Raw genomic sequence first — 22,675 nt, 5'->3', positions numbered from 1 at the left:
ATGTTTTCAAAACTTTTAAAATTTTTGCTATGTGTTATTTTTTCCTTTTTTTTATTATTTTAAATTTCCATTTTTGGGGGATTTTTTTTTTTTAATTTAATTAATTATTTATTTTCTATTTTTTATTTTTTTTTTTGGGGGGGGGGGGGGGGGGTTCTAATTTTTTGGGGGGAATTTTTGAAAATATATTTAAAAAAAAGAAAACAAATACATCACATGTACAGTTTCATCCAATTAAAAAACTTAGGGTGCAGATGGCCTTGTGGTTTAGATTGCCTCCCGTGAAGTTCGCCCTGAAGCATGTGGTCTGCATCACACGTGTCCTCCCCAGTCTCGCCACCTTTCCTACTCTATCCACTGTCTTATCCTCTCGGGTTAAAGACAAAACAAGATCCCCATTAATATTCTGAAGAGAAACTTTACAAACACCATCTTTGTGTTATCACACATGAGCTAGAGTCAGCGTTGTACATAAAACCAAAACAACAACTAAAATGAAGCAGAAACAAAGCTACAGAGACAAACGTCACACCCCTTTATTTCAGTTTTAATTTTCATCAGATTTTAAAAACCAGATCAGAAAAGTCCTTTACAAATACAGTATAGCTGTGTCCATATAAATCAACACTGTTACATAAATACATTACACCAGACACAATGTTTATATTTACCAACAAACAACAAACTTAAATGGTTGAAATACATAATCATAAGGCTACACAGATAACATTACAAACATATTTCATGTTCAGTTATCAATCCCATAATCTGCATGTGTCTGTTTAACATGGAAGTCTCTGAGTGTGTGTGTGTAAAAAATTCAGTCCATGTCTCATCTGGGGCCCAGTTTCAGAGGGGCCTTGTGAGACGAGAGGTTCTTCCTGCCGTGGTGGGACTTCCCTTTCAGGTTTTGTTTTGGTACAGGTTTCAAGTAAAAATGAAGCTGTGGAGGAAGAGAAGAACAAAACAGTAAAAACATTAAACCAGCCTTCAGATACACGTTTGTTCTACACGGTGTAGTTAAAACCCACCTGTATGGCCTCAGCTGGTCCCACTGTGACGGTGCTGGTGGAGGAGACGTAGCCCGGGGCAGATGCTGTCACAGTGTAGGTACCAGGTAACAGGAGTCTGAAGTAGTCCCCATCCACTCCTGTTAATTAGCGCATGGAGAATTATTTGACAGTTGGTAACTAGATTGTTTATTTTTTGATAGAAGTAGCCAGAACTTTTACAATGTATTTGTCTGTAAATGGTATTAATATAACAAATGTGTATCTATGATTGCAAGCACGAGAACTCTTTTTTTTTTTTTTTTTTACAAACCCTCTTTAAAGGTAGAGTCTGTGGGATTTTCCTAAAAATAAAACTTTCAACTTTTCAGAAATAATCCTGCTCAATCGTCACTTTCGGGCCGCTATGTTCGTGCTTTTTTATTTATTTTTTTTATTTTATGTTATTTTTTTATTTATTTCGAACATTCCACAATATACAAACTCTCATTGAGGATAATAAAAACAAGATACTTTCTGTTTCATTGCATAACCCAACAAAAAACAGTGAAAGTAAAAAAAAAACAAAACACAAGAACAATCATAGAACACAGAGGATTACGTAATTATAAAGGCATCCACAAATAAAGTGAGAAATCAAGCAGAGTTAGAGACAAAACAAGGTTCAGTATGAAAAACTTAAAAATTAATAACAAAAAATACTCTGAAACTCTAATGTAAATAAATACATATGTGGTGGGGGACAAAAGTTTTAATTTAAATTAAATAGCGCAACGTTTGGAGAATAAATGAAAATACATGTTTGCCCATCTGTAAAGTACAAATTAAATACTTATTGTAAAATTGTAAATGCAACCATACATTTACCTATACATTGTAATCAAAAGCATTAAGCTATGTTCGTGCTTCTGCCTGGATGTTGATGTTTTGGTTGTGTCGGGACGTTTCCGGGCGGAGACCGAGCGTGGCTGCATCAGCCAATCACAGAGCGCCCAGTGCGCAGGTGACTTTGCTTGTTCATTAGTGGAATATGCTAATCAGAGCAGCTAATTCGAGCAGCTACGATAGCGAACGTAGCACAGAGGAAGTTAAACACAACCAAAGTGAAACGGGACTCTAAACAGATAAAGGTTTGTTTATTTTTATTTTTTTTTCCAAAACGAGGATGAAGCTTGGCTCAACTTTCAGGAACTTGGAGAGGAGCACGGGAAGAAGAGCGACGCGAGTTAGCTTTCTGCTAACAAGGTATGTGACGAATACCCGCGACTAGCTTGTGCTAATATGCTGAGTCAGGAGCAGGCTCTCAAGCGTATTCTACGTAGAAACCAAACGCGTTGCTACAGACGGTTGTAGGCTGTGGGTGTTCACTGCCGCTGGGGCTGAGAAGGAGAAGCCATCTTTTTAATTTATATTTACTAACAAATAATGAAAACTCCTGCAGACTTTACCTTGAATAAATAAAATTGTAAAAAAAAAAATTGATACCTCTGTAATTATTTAGAAAATAAAAAATTCCAAACAGGGCTCATAAAAACAGAAATAATTATAACAAAGAACAAACCAACAAAAAAAATATTAATCAGAAAAACTTATTTACCACATAAACTTACTCATAAAAACAGAAATCATTAAAACAAAAAACAAATCAATATAATAATTATAACAAAAAACAAACCAATAAAAAATATTAATATTAATAATAATAATAATAATAATTACCACAAAAAACAAAGAATAAATTTCTCTGAAAAACCTGAGTTTTGTTTTTTTTTCTTCAAGTGAATGCAATACGCTTCTGTAGTAAATAGTGCAAATGTATATTCCATCATTTTCAAAGTGCATTCTTGTAATCATACACTAGAGGGCAACATTGTCCTTTCTAGAGTGAATATAGGCTTGCACATTTACAATAATCACAAAAAAGTGAACACCTTTTCCTCTCAAGGTGTTGAAAGACTTAAATAAAGATGAAGAAACTCATTATACAGGCTCTTCTTCCTGTTTTTGCTCCAAATGTTTTACAGTTTTTTGTTATTTACAGGTTTGGTTGAGTTAGAGAGAACTTCAGTGAGACTTTCAGAAAAAAAGAAACCTAAAAACAAAAATATCCTCACCAGAAGTCACGTCATGGTTGATTCCAGCCACTGAGATCTCCGCATTCCCAATAGGGTTGTTGTTTTCATCATACACCATGCCTTTTATCCCATGATGCACCTGAAAAATGAAAACACATGCAGCTTGTTTACACATTGAGCTTCTTATGAACTTCAGTTTTACAGGAATCATGTGAAATATGTGTCCCTACATGCAAAGTGAACAAAAAACAGCACAGAGTAGACCTGCAGACCTTTTCAGTTTGGTTTTTTAATCAGCTCTGCCTCTGTCAGGGGAAATGCATCTCTGGCATGCTGAGGGTTTAGGATAAAGGAGATCTTGTTCTTAAACCAAGACCTCTTTTTCATGCTTGGCAGAAGGTTTAAAAGTCACTTTACTACTATTACACTGAATTTCACGCAGATTGTTATAGGTTTCCTTATCCAGGGGGAGTCCAGCCAACAATAACAAGACGCCAGAAGAGAGAACTTACAAATCGAGGGGGCTGGTTTTTGTTAATTGTACTGTAAATTGAAATGGATATGACTGTAGTTTTGTCAAAAACAAGGGTGTGTTTGTGTTTTTGACCTGTTCAAGGTATGAGACCAGTGCCTCCCGGTTGCCGAGCCACTCTCTGGGCAGAGCCGACGCTGGAGGGAACTTGTCGCAGCTCAGCTCCAGGGTGATCTCAAAACAGTTGCTGTAAAGGTAGTTGAAGTCCTGCATTCCTGAAACACACAGAAACAGACTCATACGTTTGGATTTTTATGCTTTGACCTTTAAAACTGGACACATTTCTCATTCCAGTAATATCATAAACACTGCACTGCACATGAATATCATATCATAAAGACGCAGCTCATATTTCTGATACATCAATCCAGTTTCAGTCCGGAGCTTTTACTATAATTTGACACATGGCTAGGAAATTTTTATTGCTTTCCAATGCAACAATAAAACATAAGAGACCAAACCATGGAGAGAAAGTTTAAAGTAACCTCATGAAATAACACTTGGAGCAAAAAGAGGTTGTTAAACAAACACGGCATGCTCCTACTAAACGCAACTGTGGGTGTTTTCATCCAAAATCAAAAGCTTCATGACTCAACCGAAAAGCTTAACAGATCCACATTCCAAAATATAATCCAGACCAGCCCTGACCAGGATTTACAGATCAGAGTGGTGGGTATTGTTACTGCTTATAGATCGACTGGGCTGGAGCTGAAAACAAGCCCAGACGCTTTTCAAGGACTTGGTGTAGCATCAAAGTGTTATGGTAAAACCTTCCAGTACGGATTAATCAGATATTAAAACAAAGCATGAGTTTTGTTTCTGGTAAATCAGCTGAGGGTGGGCGAGGACCTAAATTTGACGTATCTTAGCTTGTAGAAAGCCAACACCAGTAAATAATTTACTCCATCTAGATCTTATTAACAGATTCACTGTGCGCTCTGAGGTCGTAGAGCAAACATTTAATCAGCACCAGCACAAACTGGAAAACTACACGACTGAGAACTTAGAGTTGGGGACGACTGTGACCAGATTTAAGATGAAGTTTGTGAAGCTAAACATTCAAACCTGCAAGAAATTTTCCTGAACAATGGAAGTAGTGTTAAGAGGAGGATCTGTATCCCATTCTTTGCCTCCACAACAAGCCCCATCTTCATGACAGAGGATGATGGTGCTCATTAAAATCCTCAGCACAGAAAAAAAACAACCAGTTTTGTCTGAAAGAGCCACTAGAATCAGCCCAACATGAAAACTCCAAAACACTGAGGAGACGAGGGCTCACTTACCTTTGGACAGGGAGTACCAGCTGGCCCCGTTGGTGATCCCCTCGTCAAAGAAGTCCCCACAGTTCCAGCCTTTGTGCATCCAGCTATGAGCGTACGAATACGTCCTCGCCAACTGTCATCACACACAAATCCTCAATTTAACTTCAACACATAAGAAAAGTGGTGCACTGCAAAAAAAAACTGCAATTTTATCAAGTGTTTTTGTTTTATTTTCAGTAGAAATGTCTTTTTAGGCTTAATTTGAGCCACATCCACATTTTCATATTGCTAAAAAAAAAGGTAAAAAACAAAGAAAAATCTAAAATATGGTTATATTTAAAAAAGATGTTTAAAATTAAAATGAAAAAAATGTATAAAAAATGTATTTATTTATTTTTAAATTGAAATTTTAAAATTTTGCAAAATTATCAAATGTATTAAACTAAAAAAAACAATGAAAATCAAAAAATTGGAAACATTTTTAGGGGGGAAAATTAAAAAAATGGAAACATAAAAAATTTGGAATGCAGATATTTCAAAAGTTTTTGAACAAAAAAAAAGAGAAAATTCTAAAATATGGTTATATTTTAAAAAACATAAAATTAAATTGCAAAAAAAAAAAAAAAATTAAATTATTCTATTTTCAAATTAAAATTTAAAAAATCCACAAAATTATCAAAAAAAAAAAATTAAAGAAAAAAAAAACAGAAAAAATGACAATCAAAAAATTTGAAAAATTAAAAAAGGGAAATTTAGACATTTGCAAATATTTCAAAAATATTTGAAAAAAAATTGCAGATATATATCAAGCCTTTGAAATTTGAAAAGAAAAGCCACTATATCGGCCAATAATTTATCTAGTGTCAATGTCCTTTTCTTTATCAATCTCCTGTGTTAGAAAAAATAAATAGAGGAGTCAAAGAGCTGCATGAGGCCCCAGAGCCGTAGGTTGCAAGAATAAATTTTTTTACCTAAAATAGACAAAAATACTTGATAAGACTTAATTTTTTCACTGTGAAAACAGTTGTTAACCTGCAGCTCACCTTTCTGAAGATTTTGTCATCTGGAGTGGCGGCGTAAGTGGTCCTCCCTCGGATCCGAGGATCTCTTGACTTGTCAAAGGGGTAGTTGGCGACCACAGCTCCTCCATGAAGGTTGGCTGACAGGATGAAGTTGTAGTTTTGCATCCATTTAATGACCGCCAAAGTCTCCGGTTCAACCTGGAGTCAGTGAGAAAGTCACAGATGATTGCAGTGTTCGACGCGTTCAGTTTCACAGACTCGTTAAAGGATGTGTTGATCAAAAATATGTGATGTTAAACTCAGTGCCTGTGTGTGCTGTACTATTGTCTGGTTACTGGTATTCTCATACATGACCTCCCCTCATCCCAGACATTCCCCAAACACCATCAGAAGACTTGCCACATCTGGTTTTCCTTTCACCCAGAACCCCTCGCTTCTCTGCTTGGCCTGTTATCAGGACGGCTCCTCATTTCTGCTGCTTTGTGCGTGCTCTCTGCAAAATTTAGAGTGATTTTACCTCCACACTGTAAGTGCTGGGTCTCTGTTTGAGACACTTTTTCCTTCAACACTTATTTATCTGGACTCTTCCCTTTGTTTCTGCTTCTTTCTGATCTGGATCATCTTCACTAGGAGGGACACGCTTCACATATGACGTAATTCAGAGTCTTCTAGGTCAAACTTTTTGGCATCTCCTTTGAGAGCTTTGTAAATCTTCGATCTTGCAGTTCCAGTTTAGTCTGCCTTTTATTGCCTCTGTCAGAGCCGTTTATCCCCCCACGCTCTGAGCTGTACATCACACATGGAGACAAGAAGTAAGACCTCTCCTTGAATGAGGTATGTGGGACAATAAACACACTGGCGTCCAGCTGGAGGATAATCTGGGACAACTACCGGCCTTGAACGCCGCATTCGGTAACCAAGAAGCTGGCCTTCTGTTTTGGGGGCTGGCAGGTGTTTATTGTCTGGCTATCTTTATATACACTTGTGCGAGCTTTGAGGTCAGAGCTGTCACTGTGGTGTAGGGTTACACATGAGGCATGCTCACACAACTCACACACCAACATGGATAATCATACACAAGGGTCTGCAACCTGCAGCTCTGGAGCCTCATGCGACTCTTTGACTTTTTGAGCAGTGGCTCCTTGTAAATTTAGAAATAAAAGTGATTTTTTTTTTTTTTCCTTACAAAGGGTATTGATGGGAGAAGACACTGTCACAAGATAATCTAACTGCATACACTCTGGCTTTTCTTTTGTAACTTTTTTTTTCTTGGCAATATTTGCAAATTTTAGAATTTAAGAATTTTTGTAATCGTTCCATATTTTTATTTTCTTTATATCTGTTTTTTTTCTTTTTTTTTTTTTTTTTTTACTTTTCAATCTTTAATAATTTAGCGAAAATTGTTTAATTTCCTTTTTTAAAAATACTTTGCAAATCTTTATTTTTTTTAATATATGCATTTTTTTTTCAAATTATTTTAATACTATTAAATTTTAAAATAATCAAGTTTCTATTTTAAACTTTTGCTGTTTCTTAATTTCAATTTGTCTTTTTTTAATTTTTTTGCATATTTTTGCCAATTTTTTAAGTTTCTTTTTTATAAAGAAATAATAGTTTCTCTCATATTTTTTGCAAATGCTTTAAATTTCCTTTTTAAAAAATATTTTGCATATCTTTGAAATTCAAAATTTTGATAATGCATTTTTATTTTTCAAATGATTATTAAATACTATTAAATTTTTAAAATTATTTAATTTCTGTCTTAAACTTTTGCTGATTTTTTTTTAATTTAAATTTTTTATTTTTTTTAATTTCCCAAATTTCTGCCAATTTTTTTTTTTGCGTTTTTTTAATAAGAAAATAAGTTTTTCATTTATTTTTTACCTTTTTTTTTTTCAAAGTAAAAAATCCAGTTTATATGAAAAATAGTTTTATAAATTCAAAAAACATCTCTTTCAAATAATAATTCATTGCATGTCAACTGTATAGAATTTTACACACTATTAAGCTTTTATTGTGAAGATAAAGTCGATTTTGTGGCTCCAGGTGACTTTAATCCAGGTGAGCCAAGGAAAAGTGGCTCCTATGAAAGTTAAGGTTGCAGAACTGTAATCGTATATTAGTGTTACAAAACTTATATAGCAGAGAGCTCCGTTACATCTTGAACACAAACACACATATCTGTATTATTGACGGATAATCTGAGGTCATTTTTTACACTTTTAGAGGACAAACTAATGTCAGCCTGTTCCTCACGAGAAAAAAACAGCATGCAGAGCTCATAACAGATCCTACGATGTGGAAACTCCTTTCAACACTCTTCGCTCTGACTAATTAAAATGTAGCACAGTTTTCACGTGCTGCCTCACGTAGCCTGTGAGAATTCAACCCTGAGTGGCGTGAATGAAGTATCTGTAACAGCGGCACAGACGCTCTTTTGTGTCTGCCTCTCTGGGAGCAGTGATGTGGGGACACAGCCGGCCTGTGACTGAGAGGAACAGAGATAAGGTTCCTGAACGCAACAGGAACCAAGATATGGCTGCTCTTCAAACCTCATCATTATACAATTTCCAGAGAATATTATCTGTGTAACAGAAACAGGGTCGATGCGGCATCAAGCTAGCTGTCAGTTTGTCCACCATCACTACAAAATTAGTCATAGAAATATTAGATAATCTTTTTTTAAAGTGTGGATTAGGATCAGGCAGATATCTAGGGGGCAGACTTTTTTACCATCACTCAGAAACTCCTCACATAGACTTTAACCTTTAGAGCTGAGACTTCTTCACCGTCTGCAGATGAGACGTCTCCGTGGACCTGACCTTAATACTCAAACTGTTCTCTTCTCTTTCATTCGCTTTCATCCTGCCCTTATTCTTTAAAAACACACCCCAATGATCTAAAATAACAGGAGCACTGTGAAATATATCAGCAGGCGCAGTCCAAACTGAGCGACGTAGCCTGACTTTAACACACAGATCAGCTCACGTCCTTAAATAACTGATACATTTCTCCTCCCTGCGTGTTGTTGAGGTTTCTGCTTCTGTAACGGACATGCCGTCACACGTACGCTACCTGACGGTTTGTTTTTGCCAAGTGAAAAATGTTTCATTAATAACAGTGTGTTATGAGTGTGTCAGTCATCTGGAGCAGAGGAAAATGTCCCTGGGCGTAACTCACGTATTAAATACAGAAGAGGTTAGAAGATTGATCATTAAAGGAAGTGTTTGGCTCTAAAGCAGTGTTTGTGGAGTGTAACTAATTAGATTTGTTCATGTTCTGTAATCAAACAAGTTTTGAGAACAGTTATTACCTGTGGGGGTGAAATATTTGATTCTGATCCACAAAACCACGTTAAAGTGTTGAATTACGCTGAGTGAGGAAAACCTGATCAGACAGATGAGACATCAGTGAGTTCTGCACTTTTTTATTTTCCCGTTCACACTTCCTGTCCGTCAGTCCCCTTTCCTTTCAAAACTGCTTCAACTGATAAATTTCATTAAAGCTCATAAATCTGGTATTTTTATCAGACTAATATTCTTAAAAGCAAACTTAAAATTTACCTTTTTAGTCAAACTTTTAACTTTAATTTACTAATTCTTCCATTTATCGACACAAGTTCTGCACTTATTCTGTTCAAAGGCATATAACTTTAATTTTTAGAGTTCAATATAAATCTTTATCTGTTTTAACTGAATAATTTATCTTATTTACGTCACTGTTTCCATCAGCTTTTTAATTTTGTACTTTTAAGTCTTAGTTTTTTAGTCTTTTATTATTTAATTCAACCCATTTTTATTCTTTGGCTTTTAACCCCAGCGAGACTAAGTTTCTTTGCCTGGTCTTTTATTTTCTTTTATTCCCTTTAATTTGTTTTTATTTGCTTTTAGTTGTTTTTACCATGTTTTCTTTTATGTGTCTGTTTTTCCTTATCTGTTTTTATCAATTTATTTTGATCTACCCGTACAGCACTTTGCTTACAGCTGTGATTGTTTTTAAAAGTGCTCTATAAATAAAGTTGGTATGGTATGATTTGTCTTATTTGTTTCTTTATTTTCTTATCTTGAGTTTTAACATCTTATTTTTACTTTTAGTGTTTCCTCATTAGAGTCTCCAGATAGCGTTTCCATCATAGACTGTATAAAACATTGACGTAGTCTCGCTGACGTCACCCGTCTGTTTCTGAAACGGAAATTGAAGCAGATCGGCTATTGCGGCCATATTGGTAGTGGCAAGGGCTTCACGTACAGCTATAGGACGCCTGTTGGTCAGGTGACCCTGAGCTGTGCCTCTGATTGGGCGAGTTAGAAAAAAATTCACCCCCGTACAGTGTGTGCTGATAGTAGTTTTTGAACCAGGCTGTAAATAGGTTAATTTCTGCTTTTTTGGCTTGGTGTGTATGTGACTTCTGGTACCTCTGGAGCCAGCCTAAAGTGGACAATTTAACATATTTATTCTTCATTATTTAACCTTGCAATGCTGTGCTTATGTCCAGCACGGAAAATCACCTACTCCTCCACTCCCTCACAGTCACAAGGATGCTTTTAGGTACCTAAACATGGAACCTTTTGGTTTTACATGACTCAATACCTGGTACTTTTGACAGAATTCGGTCGGTGCCTACAAAAGTACCTAATTCACTACCCATCCCTAATGAAAAGTGCTTTGAAACTAAAGTTTGATAGAGCCTGACTGATATCTTAAGGATCCAAACACTGAGAAGGAGGATAAAAATCTGTTTGAATCAAAAATATTTTTTAAGGATATTTCAATAAATTGTTTTAGGGGCTCTAATCCTCTTAAGTTTAACCAGTGTTTCCAAATCATGACCGACATCATCAACCATTCTGTATTCTACACCTATAAAATCCCTCCATGACATTTTTTAAGCATTTTGTTTACAGTCTTTGGGTAAATCTTTCTGAAAATGCAGTGACACACAGAATCCTGAAGTGAAATCATAAACTTTCACTTTGAAGAAGACTTAAGGTTAGTAATCCAGGTCTGTGTGGCTCCTCTGAGCTCCTCTCAGGTCTGTGAGCCGTGTGGAATCTGACATGAGACCAGCAGATAACATCCACACTCTGAGAGCGTGGACGAGGCCAGTTCAGATTCTCATGGTCGTGACGAAAAGACGTAAATGTTTCCCTAAAGTCTGAACGCACATCCCCTATAGCACAGCAGACTCTCCAGTGACCAACGCGTCTCAGTGATGGATCTCTTCCTCCACCCCTGGAACCAGGGAGGCCGCCTTGCCCTTTTGCCCCCACGTTTCATAATGCAAAGACAAAGCAGAGGGGCCCTGGTCTGACCCAGACGAGCCAGAGTTTATACGAGGAGGTAATGGTTTTTACTGTAAGACAAGCAAACACACCCACCCACCCAGAGAGGTCAGACTGTACAGGCACACACAAACACACACGGCATGGATCAGACTGCCCACCGAGACGCGGAGCTGCTCGGCTGAATGTTTAATTTCATGGGCAGTTTCTTCTTCTCCTTCAGTAAATATCTGATCCAGTACAACAAACTCCCCGTCAACAGAGTCAGAGCCGGATCCCCTGGATTTATTTGGAAACGAGTGGAAGCTCAAACGCTCTCACTCAGGGATAAGACGCTGAGGGGATGGGTCTTCATTCCTCTGACACACACACACACACAGATCTCCCAGCAGCCCTCACCTGTTGCTCCCAGTTGTCAGGCAGCGGCAGGTGGTGGTTTCGCCCGTTGGTCTTCTCGTAGTAGTACATGAGGGCGTTCAGGTCTGGGAAGTTCCGGTTCAGATCGATTTCTCTGGCGTTCCCTCGACCCACCAGGTAACCGTTGAACTCTGGACCCTGCAGACCCAAAAAAGAGCGGACGCTGTCAGAGTTTCCTGACGTTGAAAACCTGTCGCCCTGAGCTGAACCAGCCCTCCAGGATCCTGGGACTCCAGACTCTGCGACATCCCAACATCTGTTGATGTGAGAAATTACAGTGTTTCGTGCTCGTGTCGTCTGAGCAGCGCGGAGAGGCACCGTTATGTGCGCCTGGCCTCTATGAGATGTATAATTAGCCTGGAGAAGATTGTGTGCATGTGTTTGTGAAGACGTTGCATGTGTGTCTGTTGTTCCAGGATCTGTATCATTACCTGCAGGTAAAACCAGGGGCTCCCTCAGCAGGTGATAGATGGGATTATTACAGACATAACAAACACCAGAGGATATACTTTAAAAATGAAACTGTTGGTTTTGAGCTGCTGCTAAATCAGGGGTCTTCAACCTGCGGCCCTGGAGCCTCATGCGGCTCTTTGACTCCTTTGCAGTGGCTCTAAAAATATTACTGAAATAAAGAGTTTCATTTTTCTCACAGAGGGTATTGATGAATAAAAAATGCTGGCTTTTCTTTTTTAAAATTTCAAACATTTTTGAAAAAAATTAACATTTTTTTTTTTTATTTCAATTTTTTTTTTAAATATTTACAAATTTAAGAATTTGTATATATTTTTTTGTTTTCAAAATTAATGTCTGAAACACAGGCTTTCATCTTATTCACACCAAGTCAATTTTTTTGTGATTTTTTTTAATTAAGATTTTTTTTCCTTGTAATTTTCATACTTTTTGCAATTTTTTTGATAATTTTGCAAATTTTTAAAATATCACCTTGGAAAAAACTTTAGCAAATTTTTATCAAAAATCCTCTTTTTTATTCCTATTGTTTTTTTTATTTTAATAAAATTGAGAGTTTTCACTTTTTTAAAACTTGCTAATATTTTTAAAAAAAAATAATTAGCAAATATTTAAACATTTTGCAAATTTTTAGTTTTATATTTAAAAATAAAAAAATAAATGAAAATTGAGATTTTAGTTTATTTTTAAATCGTTGCATATTTATCAAAAACAAACTGAAATATTTTTGAAAATATGTAATTTTTTTCCAATATTAAGTTTCAAATTTTTTGGGAAAAAGTGAAAATTTATACATTTTTTTATATTTCTTTCTCCTTGTTTTGGAGAATTTTGAAACTTATTAAAAATTGATACCAGGACATCACATGTACAGTTTTTCTTAATTAAAAAAATCTCTTTTGGATGATCATATATAACATTTAAACTGTATAGAACTTTACACACTATAAAGCTTTTATTGTGAAGATAAAGTTGATTTTGTGGCTTCGGACCGACTTCAGTCCATGTAAGCTGAGGCAAACTGGCTCCTATCAAAGTGAAACTTGCAGCCTCTGTTAAATGAACTCAAATATGCCTGGACGCCGTTTGGTGAGAGGAGGTAGACGTCTTGGCGGGGATTTAACTCGTAGGTGTTCTCCTGAGGGACTCTACATTTAACATTTCCACTGGCAGAGGACTTTTTACTGCTCAAGTATCGACTGATTGCCAAAGAAAGAAAAAAACGAACATTTGGCTTTGCCCTCAGCCTTCAGCTGGCACCTGGAAGCCTGCGTGTATCATCAGGGGCCACGTTACCTGTCTGGCAGCCACCTCGTAGCCGTCAGGGTTCATGGAGGGCAGGATGTGGATGCGTGTGTCGTGGATCAGCCTCATGATCCGATGGTTTCCGGCTCGGTACTCCTCACACAGGAACTGGGAGAACTTAATGAGCAGCTCACGGCCGAGCACTTCGTTGCCGTGCATGTTGCCCACGTACTTAAACTCCGGCTCCACTGAGGGGGAAGTGGAGAGGTCAAAGGTCACTGAGTAAGCAGGCGACTTCACTCTTCAGATTCTCATCGTTACAGGATTTAAATTAATCACACAACCAATGTTTTGACATTTGGTCAACAGTGTATATGACATTTAAAGGACCATTGCTGGTATTTTCCTTAATCAATCCTTGTGTTTTCTACTTGTAAAACTTAAATAACAGGTAATAATGCTGAAATATCAACTTTTTTGTCTTATTTTGCAACATGCACCAGATTTCTTTAGTGCACCTTAGGTTTTCAGCCTCTAGCTTCTACATTGGGCTACAAAACTCCACAAGCATGTGGCTAAGGTTCTACAAAACACCCAACACAGACTTATTTTCCTTAAACAACCTTCAAATGACCTTGACTTCTAGCTGACAACAACTCTAGTTAACATCTAGACAAAGCAACAGATAGGGTAAATATGCATCTGAAACACATACTCTCATCTTATTCACACCAAGTCTGTGGTTTTGTAAAGTTTGTAGTGCAGTCTGAGTTGATTTTTGGCACATTTATGAACGAGGATGTAAAATTAGTAGATCTAATCAGTCAGGAAGTTGCATAAAAATTCAAGCAACACATTTAATCTGGTTGGTTTGGTGTTTTTAAAAACTGTTGAGCAAGGTGCTGCCTTTGAATAACTCAATTCTAAAGATGCTGTGAGCAGGATCTGTTTTAATGTGACTGCAGCGCCCCCTGCTGGCCTGGAGTCTCATGCACAGTCGAAAAGATGTGACTTTTAACCAGGTGTGTGTTTGTTTTGGAAGGTATAAATCAGGACATTGTGACAACAAGCTCCTTGTAGGTTTATACATTACTTTAGTAGCCATCCATATGTAGCGCTATCGGCAGCTCGGTGCTGTGCGACGTGTCTGTAATGTGTAACATTAGCTAGCGTAACCTCACTCTTCATTTTATTGATAGACTCTCAAGTTTGAACAGACCACTGCAGAATAACTGCTGACTGTGGGTTGGAATCAACATTAGCACAAACAGATTAGCCCTTTCAGCCTTTAGCTTGTGCCTAAGCTTTAGCTTGTGTTTTTGGCCCATGTTTTATTCCTAGGCTCTTCGTTTGTTCTGTAGCTTGTGTTTTAGCCCTTAGCTCGTGTTTTAGCTTTTAGCTCGCATTTCAGCCTTAAGCACTTGTTTTAGCCTTTTGCTTGTGTCTAAGCCTTTAGCTTGTGTTTTTGGCCAATGTTTTAGTCTTTAGCTCTTCTTTAGTCCTTTAGCATGTCTTTAAGCCTTTAGCTCGTGTTTTAGCCTTTAGCTCGTATTTCAGCCTTAAGCTCTTATTTCAGCCTTTAGCTTGTGTTTTTGGCCCATGTTTTAGCCCTTAGCTGTTCTTTAATCCTTTAGCTTGTGTGTTAGCCGTTAGCTCGTGTTTTAGCTTCTAGGTAGTATTTCACCCTTTAACTCATGTTTCAGCCTTTATGTTGTGTTTTTGGCCCATGTTTTAGCCCTTAGCTCTTTTATAGTCCTTTGGCTTGTATTTTAGCCTTTAGCTTGTAGTTCACCCTTTAGCTTGTATTTTAGCCTTTAGCTCGCTTTTTTTGGTCCATGTCTTAGTCCTTAGGTCTTTTTTAGCCTTTAGCTCGTGCTCTATCTCTCTCCTGTTTCTCTTTCTTCTGCTCCTCTGTCCTTTTTCTGTCTGACAGTTAGGCTCCAGTGTCCACCATCACCACAAAATTAATCACAGGAATCAAAAAGAAATCGAAACTTCATCAGCTTCACCACAGCTCCTTTAAAGCAGAGGTTGTTCTTCTTCTTTCACTGGAGTAAAATCTCTCGATTCGTTATCTTGAGGTTACGTCGAAGGTGAACTCTGTCTGATTACATCTGATTGAATTATTTGGATAAGGCCATCTTGCATTCCTGCGACTGTCTGTCACTGATTGGCTGAGCCACCTATCCAAACAGTCTGCGTCTGTCTGTATAAGGTTCCCTCCTCCCCAGGGTCCCTCCATTAATCACTGCTGCAGTGTTGATTTAACCAAGAGCCTCTAAACACGGCTGCTGACAGAGCTACTGCTCCACTTTCAGTGATTTTAAGTGGAAACGTGCTGATAACACACGTCCTGGTGTTTCTTCACACTTGTGTTGTTCATTAGGAGGTTTTTGGGGGAGTTTCAGTTTGTGGGGGGAGCAGATACTCTTGAATTTATGAACACCCTTCACTAATTGCTTCAGGAACCCAAATGGCAGCTTGAACACTACAATTCACCTCCTTTCCTTTAAGAAGGAGCCAACTGGCCCCAGGTTCAGAAAACAGCGCTGGCTCCAGCACGCAGCTCTGAAAACACACACACACACACACTCAGCAGCATGTGAATGGCATGAACTTCCTACAGGGTTGCCCCCAGACGAGACCTGAGGTCACTCCCCTCCGTGAAGTGCACAGTTCCTGTTTTTCAGCCTCGGCCATCATGCTACAGAAAAAGCGCACATCCTTCCATTCTCCTGAAGGAAGCCCCTACGTGTGCGAATGCAGATAAAAATGCAACCTCAGCCGCAGCCAAAAAAGCCTTCCCAACAGTCGTGAAGCCGTTTTCTTCTCCCCCAAAGAGCTGCCATGGAAAATGAAAGAATGGAAAAATCTTTAAAATAAATGTGACCTTTTCACCGGCTTTGAATACAAACACCGTGACACGGTTGTGGATTTTAATATGTGACTGATACGCAGAATAAACACCTGGGAGCCAGATTTGGTGGTGGCAAAGGGAGGGAAAACAAGCAAAGCTTCTGCAGGGCGGGTTCAGGGTTAAAGTCGTGTTGACTCAAAGTGAACTTCTGTGTCATCTGCTCGCTTTGAACAGCACCCCACATGTCGTCCGGGGCTGGATGGTAGAAAATGAAATGAATCACAGATGTTTTGTAATTCTTTCACGTTGGCGTTTTCCACAGATTGCCGTCCCTGATGTTTATCAAAGAAGCCAGCTGGGGACAGCTCCTCTTTTTCCCCTCTCACTATGAAGCCGCACAGTAATTCAGCGTCTGAAAGCTACATGGAAAGCTTGTGTTTCATCTCCTGTGGGAAAAGAGGCAGAGCCCCCACAGACTGCTGTGTCTGCTGCCAGCTATGCTGTCAGTCCCTGCAGCAAAAAGTGCAAAACAAATGGGCCTCCAGTGACACGGGCTGTGAACGCCATGCTTAATTTAAAGCTGCGCTAGGGAGTTTTTAGCTGGTTGGGGAGTAGACCCAAATTAACACTGTGCTCTTTTTGAGCTGCAAAACAAATAAAACCACCATCCTGACAAAATGCTTTTGATATTGTAATGCTCAATACCTCTACTTTGTTTTGTTTTGTTTTTTTCCAAGACAAAGATAGTGAATCATGTGACTGTGGAAGGAGGTTCATCAAGTTTGTTGTGTGTATGATTTAAAGGGGCTGTGAGGAGTTTCAGAGTGATTTTGAAAAAGTCTCTCCTCTAGATATTAGCTTCCTTGATCATGTCGAGTCAGACCAGATTGATTCTATGACTATGATTGTCTCTGTGACAGCACCACGTCGGCTGATGAAGTTTCGATTTCTTTATGATTTCCGTGATTAATTTTGTAGTGATGGTGGACACTGGAGCCTAACTGTCAGACAGAAAAAGGACAGAAGAGAAGAAGAAAGAGAAACAGGAGAGAGAGAGAGTATGAGCTAAACGCTGACACACAAGCTTAAGGACTAAAGAGGAGCTAAGGGCTAAAACATGGGCCAAAACACAAGCTAAAGGCTAATACATAAGCTAAAGAACGAACAAAAAGCTAAGATCTAAAACATGGGTCAAAAATACAAGCTAAAGGCTTAGAAACAAGCTAAAGGCTAAAACACACGCTCAAGGCTGAAATACGAGCTAAAGGCTAAAACACGAGCTAAAGGCTAAAACACGAGCCAAAGGCTTTAAAACAAGCTTAAGGACTAAAGAAGAGCTAATGGCTAAAACATGGACCAAAAAACACAAGCAAAAGGCTAAAACAGCAGCTAAAGGCTAATACACAAGCTAAAGAACGAACGAAGAGCTAAGGTTCAAAACATGTGCCAAAAACACAAGCTAAAAGCTTAGACACAGGCGCATGGCTAAAACACAAGCTTAAGGCTAAGATACAAGCTAAAGGCTAAGATACGTGCTAAAGGCTAAAATTCAAGCTAAAGGACTATAGAAGAGCTAAAGACTAAAACATTGGCCAAAAACACAAGCTTAATGCTTAGACACAAGCTAAAGGTTGAGACACTAGCTAAAGGCTGAAACAAGAGCTTAAGGCTGAAATACGAGCTAAAAGCTAAAACATGAGTTAAAGGCTTAAAGACAAGCTAAAGGACTTAAGACAAGCTTAAGACTAAAACATTGGCCAAAAACACAAGCTTAATGCTTAGACACAAGCTTAAGGCTGAAAAACAACACAAGCTATAGGCTACAACACAAGCTAAAGGCTAAAAGACAAGCTAAGGGACTAAAGAAGAGCTAAGGGCAAAAAAAATGAGCCAAAAACACAAGCTTAATATTAGACACAAGCTAAAGGCTGAAACATGAGCTAAAGGCTAAAAGGGCTAATCTGTTTGTGCTAATGTGATTCCAACCCACAGTCAGCAGTTATTCTGCAGTGGTCTGTTCAAACTTGAGAGTCTATCAATAAAATGAAGAGATACCTTAGATACCTTACCTCGTGGCGTTGCAACTAGTAAAAAATTGACTCGAACACAGAAAATTTGTTCCAAAACAAACACGCCTGGTTAAAAGTCACAACTTTACGACAGTGTGCCTGAGACTCCTGGCCAGAAGGTGGCGCTCCAAAAATGTACATAAAAACGGAGTGCAAATCTTATGTAATTTTTTGAAACCACTTTGGCAAATTATTTTGACATATTTCAAGGGACAGATAAGAAAAAGACGAATTGATACAAGACAGGGGGCGCCAAAAAGAAAGGGGCTTTAAATCCAGTCTCCCTCACATGTTTGATCTGTGAATTTTTCAGGAAGGTTGAATGATTTTGCAGCAGCTGCAGATGAAACTAACCCTAAAGTGACTTTGATGAATGTTGCATGCTGTTAACTTCCTGTGCGTCCCCTGACCTGTCAGACGGCGGCTCAGGTGTTACTCACATGCTTCGTGGATGCCCGGGTTGTCACTGAACTCCAGCACGTAGAGGTGGCGCCCCTCCACGCTGCGCCCGATGCTGTAAATGCGCGTGATGTAGGGACACTCGCTCTGCACTGCAAACATCGCCCTCACCATCTCCTCGTAACGGTGATGCTGGAAGTCCGAGCCGCTCACCAGGAGCCCCATCAGCCCCAGGAGGAGCGCCCGGAGCCAGAGAAGGAGCGTCCAGCCCTGCTGCTGCTGCATGGTCCCCCTGGGCTCCACGTTCTGGCTGAGAGGAGACGACACGGCCAAACTCTTTCACACTTCACAGGAAAACTCTCCTCACACACCAAACATGCTGCCTACTCCCTCTTTGCTCTTTCTCTTGCGCTCCCCCGTCTCCTCGCTCCTTGTGCCTCCTCCCACATCCACTCCTCACACTGAAGAGCAACTAAGGACAGCCCCCTGCTCCTTCTTTGTCTCACTCTCCTCCTCCAACAGCTGCTTCTCTCCCTCTTTTCCCTTTTGGGTCCTTGTCAAGTACATGCTACTTGCTTTATTGGCTCTTTCAATGCTCCTGCTTCGAGGAGTTTGAGCCCCCCTCAGCTCGCCGCAGCCCCCCTCAGCTCGCCGCTCGCACAACCTGAGTTTCCTTCTGTCGCTGAGACGCTCGTTTTCTGTCCCCCTCTTTGTCTCCGGCTCTTGTTCTTCACTCCCTTCCTGGGAAAGAGGGCTTGTTTCCACGGCGCTGCTCTCCCCAACCCCTGCAGCCCTCAATCATCCATTCATTAACTCCTAAGTCAACACACAACCCCTATGTGTGTGTGTGTGTGTGAGTGTGTGTGTGTGAGAAGAGTGCACAGACGTGTGCTTGAACTCCTCGGATGAATCAGTGTGAGAGCTCTTTCGCAACCTTTGGACTGATTTGGTTGCTCTGTTTTCTCAAAGAAGCATTCACACACTCACACACACACACACACACAGAGGAAAAGTGTGTGTGAGAGGGAAAAGAGAGCACACACACACACACACACACACACACACACATGCCTCTGGCCCAGAGAAGAAAGACCAAATGCTGCAATTAGACTTCTAAAAGACACAGGTTGATGCCAAAACACATGCACCCCTCCCACAAACACACACACACACACACTCTCACTGGTGTGTGTGTGTGTGTGTGTGTGTGTGTGTGTGTGTGTGCAAGGGGTGCTGTCAATCAAACCTGCTGGAGCAAAATAAGAAAAAAAGGAGCTTTCTTCCTCGCAGAGTGTTGTGCAACGGCTCGTGGAAGTTTTTCAGAGAAGAGGAAAGAAATCGTGAAGCAAGAGGAAAAGCAGCAGATGGAAAATTGAGCAACATGGAGCGTCAAGAGGAGGAGAAATGTCAAGAGGAGGAACAAAGAGGAGAATCAACCCAGAGGGATGCAGAGACGGCAGGAGGAAAAGAGAGAAACAGAGCTCCAGCTGCTCCTCTTTCATCAAACGTCTTCACTGTCGTCTTATTCTGAAGCTGAAGTAACTCACGGTGCTTTTCATTCGACTGTTAGTAAACGTTTGTTGTGGGTTCTGCTCCTTATTCTTCTGTTTTAATAAAATGCACGTTCAAAAGACAAAGCTGCTTTCAAACTGAAGCTTTAAAACTTTATTATCACTGGCCCTGAGTTCATGAAAACATCAGACACTCAAGGTCTGAGTCACAGAGCTGTGGGAGTTAATCTCACAGACGAGTGAGTGTCTGTCACTTCTTGAAAAATCACCTTCAGCTTGTGTTGGTGATGTTTGTTCATCTTGGTTGCATCACTGGAAAAAACAACAATCAAAAGAAAACTCAACAACTAACATTGTTTTTATCAGTTAAAAGGTATTTTGAAGCATATTGGCGATCCTTCTTAAATTTTCATGTTTTTTTATAAGTAGCATCATTTTTTAATAAACAGAAAAAGTTTAAGGCAGATAAACTGAGAAGAGACAAACAGAAGAGCTGTGTGAGCCACATATGCACAAAGGTCATTTGTCTGCTTTCAAAGCCTGATCAGGCCACATGTTGTAGGAAAACGACACCTAGTGGAAGGACAGGGTACTACAGAGGACATCCACCAGTGGATTTTTATTTATTTATTTATTTATTATTTGAGTTTCTTATCTTTAAACCTACAAACAGATCTCTCTGTCATCCCGCTCTTTTGATTGGATAAAAATGAATCAAAAAAACAGAAAAAGTTACAAATGCTGCAAACTGAGGTGTGAGAGATTGGTGAAGCTTTCAAAACTTTATCAGGAACAAATTTTCGATTACCCCTCTCCCCAGAGCCTATATAGATAAGAAATTTGTTTACCTGTACCATGTCATACTGATGTGTCCATTGTTGCCAAGCTCTGATTTTAACCTTTGTTAAATAACTTCAAATATAATTGTTTTGTTCTTTTTCCTTTTTGTTTAAGTTTTATTTTTTTCTTCCTCCCTTTCCCTTTTCTTACTAACTTTTGGTATAAATATAATTATTTTCTTCTATTTGGTGTAAAATTGCCAAAGAAAGAAAGAAAAAGTTCCTTAAATGATTCAGTCATTAGACTCATACACGTCACAATGGGTCAGATGGATGAGTATTGTAACAGAAAGAAGCAAAAAAGCTACATGTCAACAACAAAAAATAAAATAAAATAAAAATTACCCTTCAATATTTAATTGAAAGTGAAAGAATTAAATCAACTGGCAATGTAAAAAAAAAAAATTAGCCAAAGACGACATTTAATTGAAGCAACTTCCTAAATAATTCTTGACAGTGGTTTCAGTAGCGTTTTTTCTTACTTTTTTTGTTGTTGCATTTTTTTTTTTTTTTGCAAATTTTTTGCATTTTTTTTAGTTATATTTTTGTACTTTTTTGCAACTTTTTTTCATGTTATTTTTCAAATTTTGCACATCTAATTGCACTGAATATCTGGAACACAGGACTTCCAGACATATAATAATAATAATAATAATAATAATAATACATAAATAGATAGATAATTATAATAATAATAATAATAATAATAATAATTATTATTATTATTATTATTATTATTATTATTATTATTATTATTATTATTATAACAGTCATAATAATAATAATAATAATACATTTTATTTATAGAGCGCTTAACTAGATGCTCAGACACTTTACACAGGTTAATAAAAAAGTATATTAAAAACAACACAGAAAACAAACAGGAATTTGAAAGAAGCAAGACAAGAAAAAGGGAAAAAACAACAAAGCACATTCAGAGGCAATCAAACATAAGCATTTCTAAAAAGTGGGTTTTGATGAGTTTTTTGGAAGTGGAGAGGTGCGGACAGGTACAGCTGTGTAGTGGCAAAGCAGTTACCTTTTGTCCACTAGTGGGCAGTGTTACGATACAATAATGACAACCATAACTGTGCGTCTTTTGTGGACTCCATGAACTTGGTGTATATTTTACAACACATTTCTTTGCTCGTCACTTTAAATCCTTTACATCAGAAACAGTAAACAGGCTTAAGCTGCTTTTTCTTCTTTCTTTGTTTATTTCTTTCATTCCCTCCTGAGATCTGATCCGTCTTATTGTGAAAGGTCAGAATCATTATTTTTCTATATTATGCTACATAAACAAACCTGCACATCAAACACAAACTACACTTTAAAACTGACTCCAGCGTGTACAGAGTAACCACTTGTATCTGTGAATAATGTTTCAGCTGCTGCCCTCCTCCAAAATAAAAGCTCCTTCCTCTGAATCCCCACAGCTCCCTCCTCCCGCCCCCTCCATGTCAGAGTATGCTAATGAGAGCTGTAGAAGTGAAGTGCGGGGCGGTGTGGAGACGTTTGACTCTATTTGGAGTTGTGTCTTTTGCAGAACAAACTTTTTTCTGGTTCTTTCCTGGTTGTAGCTTCTGGAGCAGAGCTCGCTGCAGGCTCCGTCCACCAGGATGGGTGCCACAAGGATCCTCTGGACTCTCTTATTCACTGGATTTACTGTGATTTACGGTAATAAAAC

The 22,675-nt window shown here is 38.6% G+C and overlaps 2 protein-coding genes across 2 annotated transcripts in view; one reads left to right on the top strand and one right to left on the bottom strand.

Moving 5' to 3' along the window:
* Positions 1–533: 533 nt before the first annotated feature.
* Positions 534–19,424, bottom strand: cpn1 (carboxypeptidase N, polypeptide 1). The gene is made up of 9 exons (XM_074663107.1): positions 18,680–19,424; positions 13,365–13,561; positions 11,583–11,738; positions 5,923–6,099; positions 4,901–5,012; positions 3,693–3,832; positions 3,125–3,224; positions 1,032–1,150; positions 534–943 (listed from the first exon to the last, which is right to left on the bottom strand). Exons 1-9 carry the CDS (start codon positions 18,921–18,923, stop codon positions 833–835), a joined length of 1,356 nt encoding a protein of 451 aa, XP_074519208.1. The 5' UTR covers positions 18,924–19,424; the 3' UTR covers positions 534–832.
* A 3,148-nt stretch (positions 19,425–22,572) lies between these two features.
* Positions 22,573–22,675, top strand: part of LOC141785033 (integrin beta-3-like) — a 33,640-nt gene continuing 33,537 nt past the window's right edge. Inside the window, exon 1 of the mRNA XM_074663106.1 lies at positions 22,573–22,665. Coding sequence (XP_074519207.1) covers positions 22,608–22,665 — 58 coding nt within the window. The 5' untranslated portion in view covers positions 22,573–22,607. The remainder of the gene's footprint in view (positions 22,666–22,675) is intronic.

Source organism: Halichoeres trimaculatus, unplaced genomic scaffold (genome assembly GCF_033239565.1).
Source record: "Halichoeres trimaculatus isolate MK-OKI-2021-1 unplaced genomic scaffold, fHalTri1.1 fHalTri1_scaffold_23, whole genome shotgun sequence".
Classification (NCBI taxonomy): Eukaryota; Metazoa; Chordata; class Actinopteri; order Labriformes; family Labridae; genus Halichoeres; species Halichoeres trimaculatus.
This window is presented reverse-complemented; position numbering and strand designations above follow the sequence as displayed.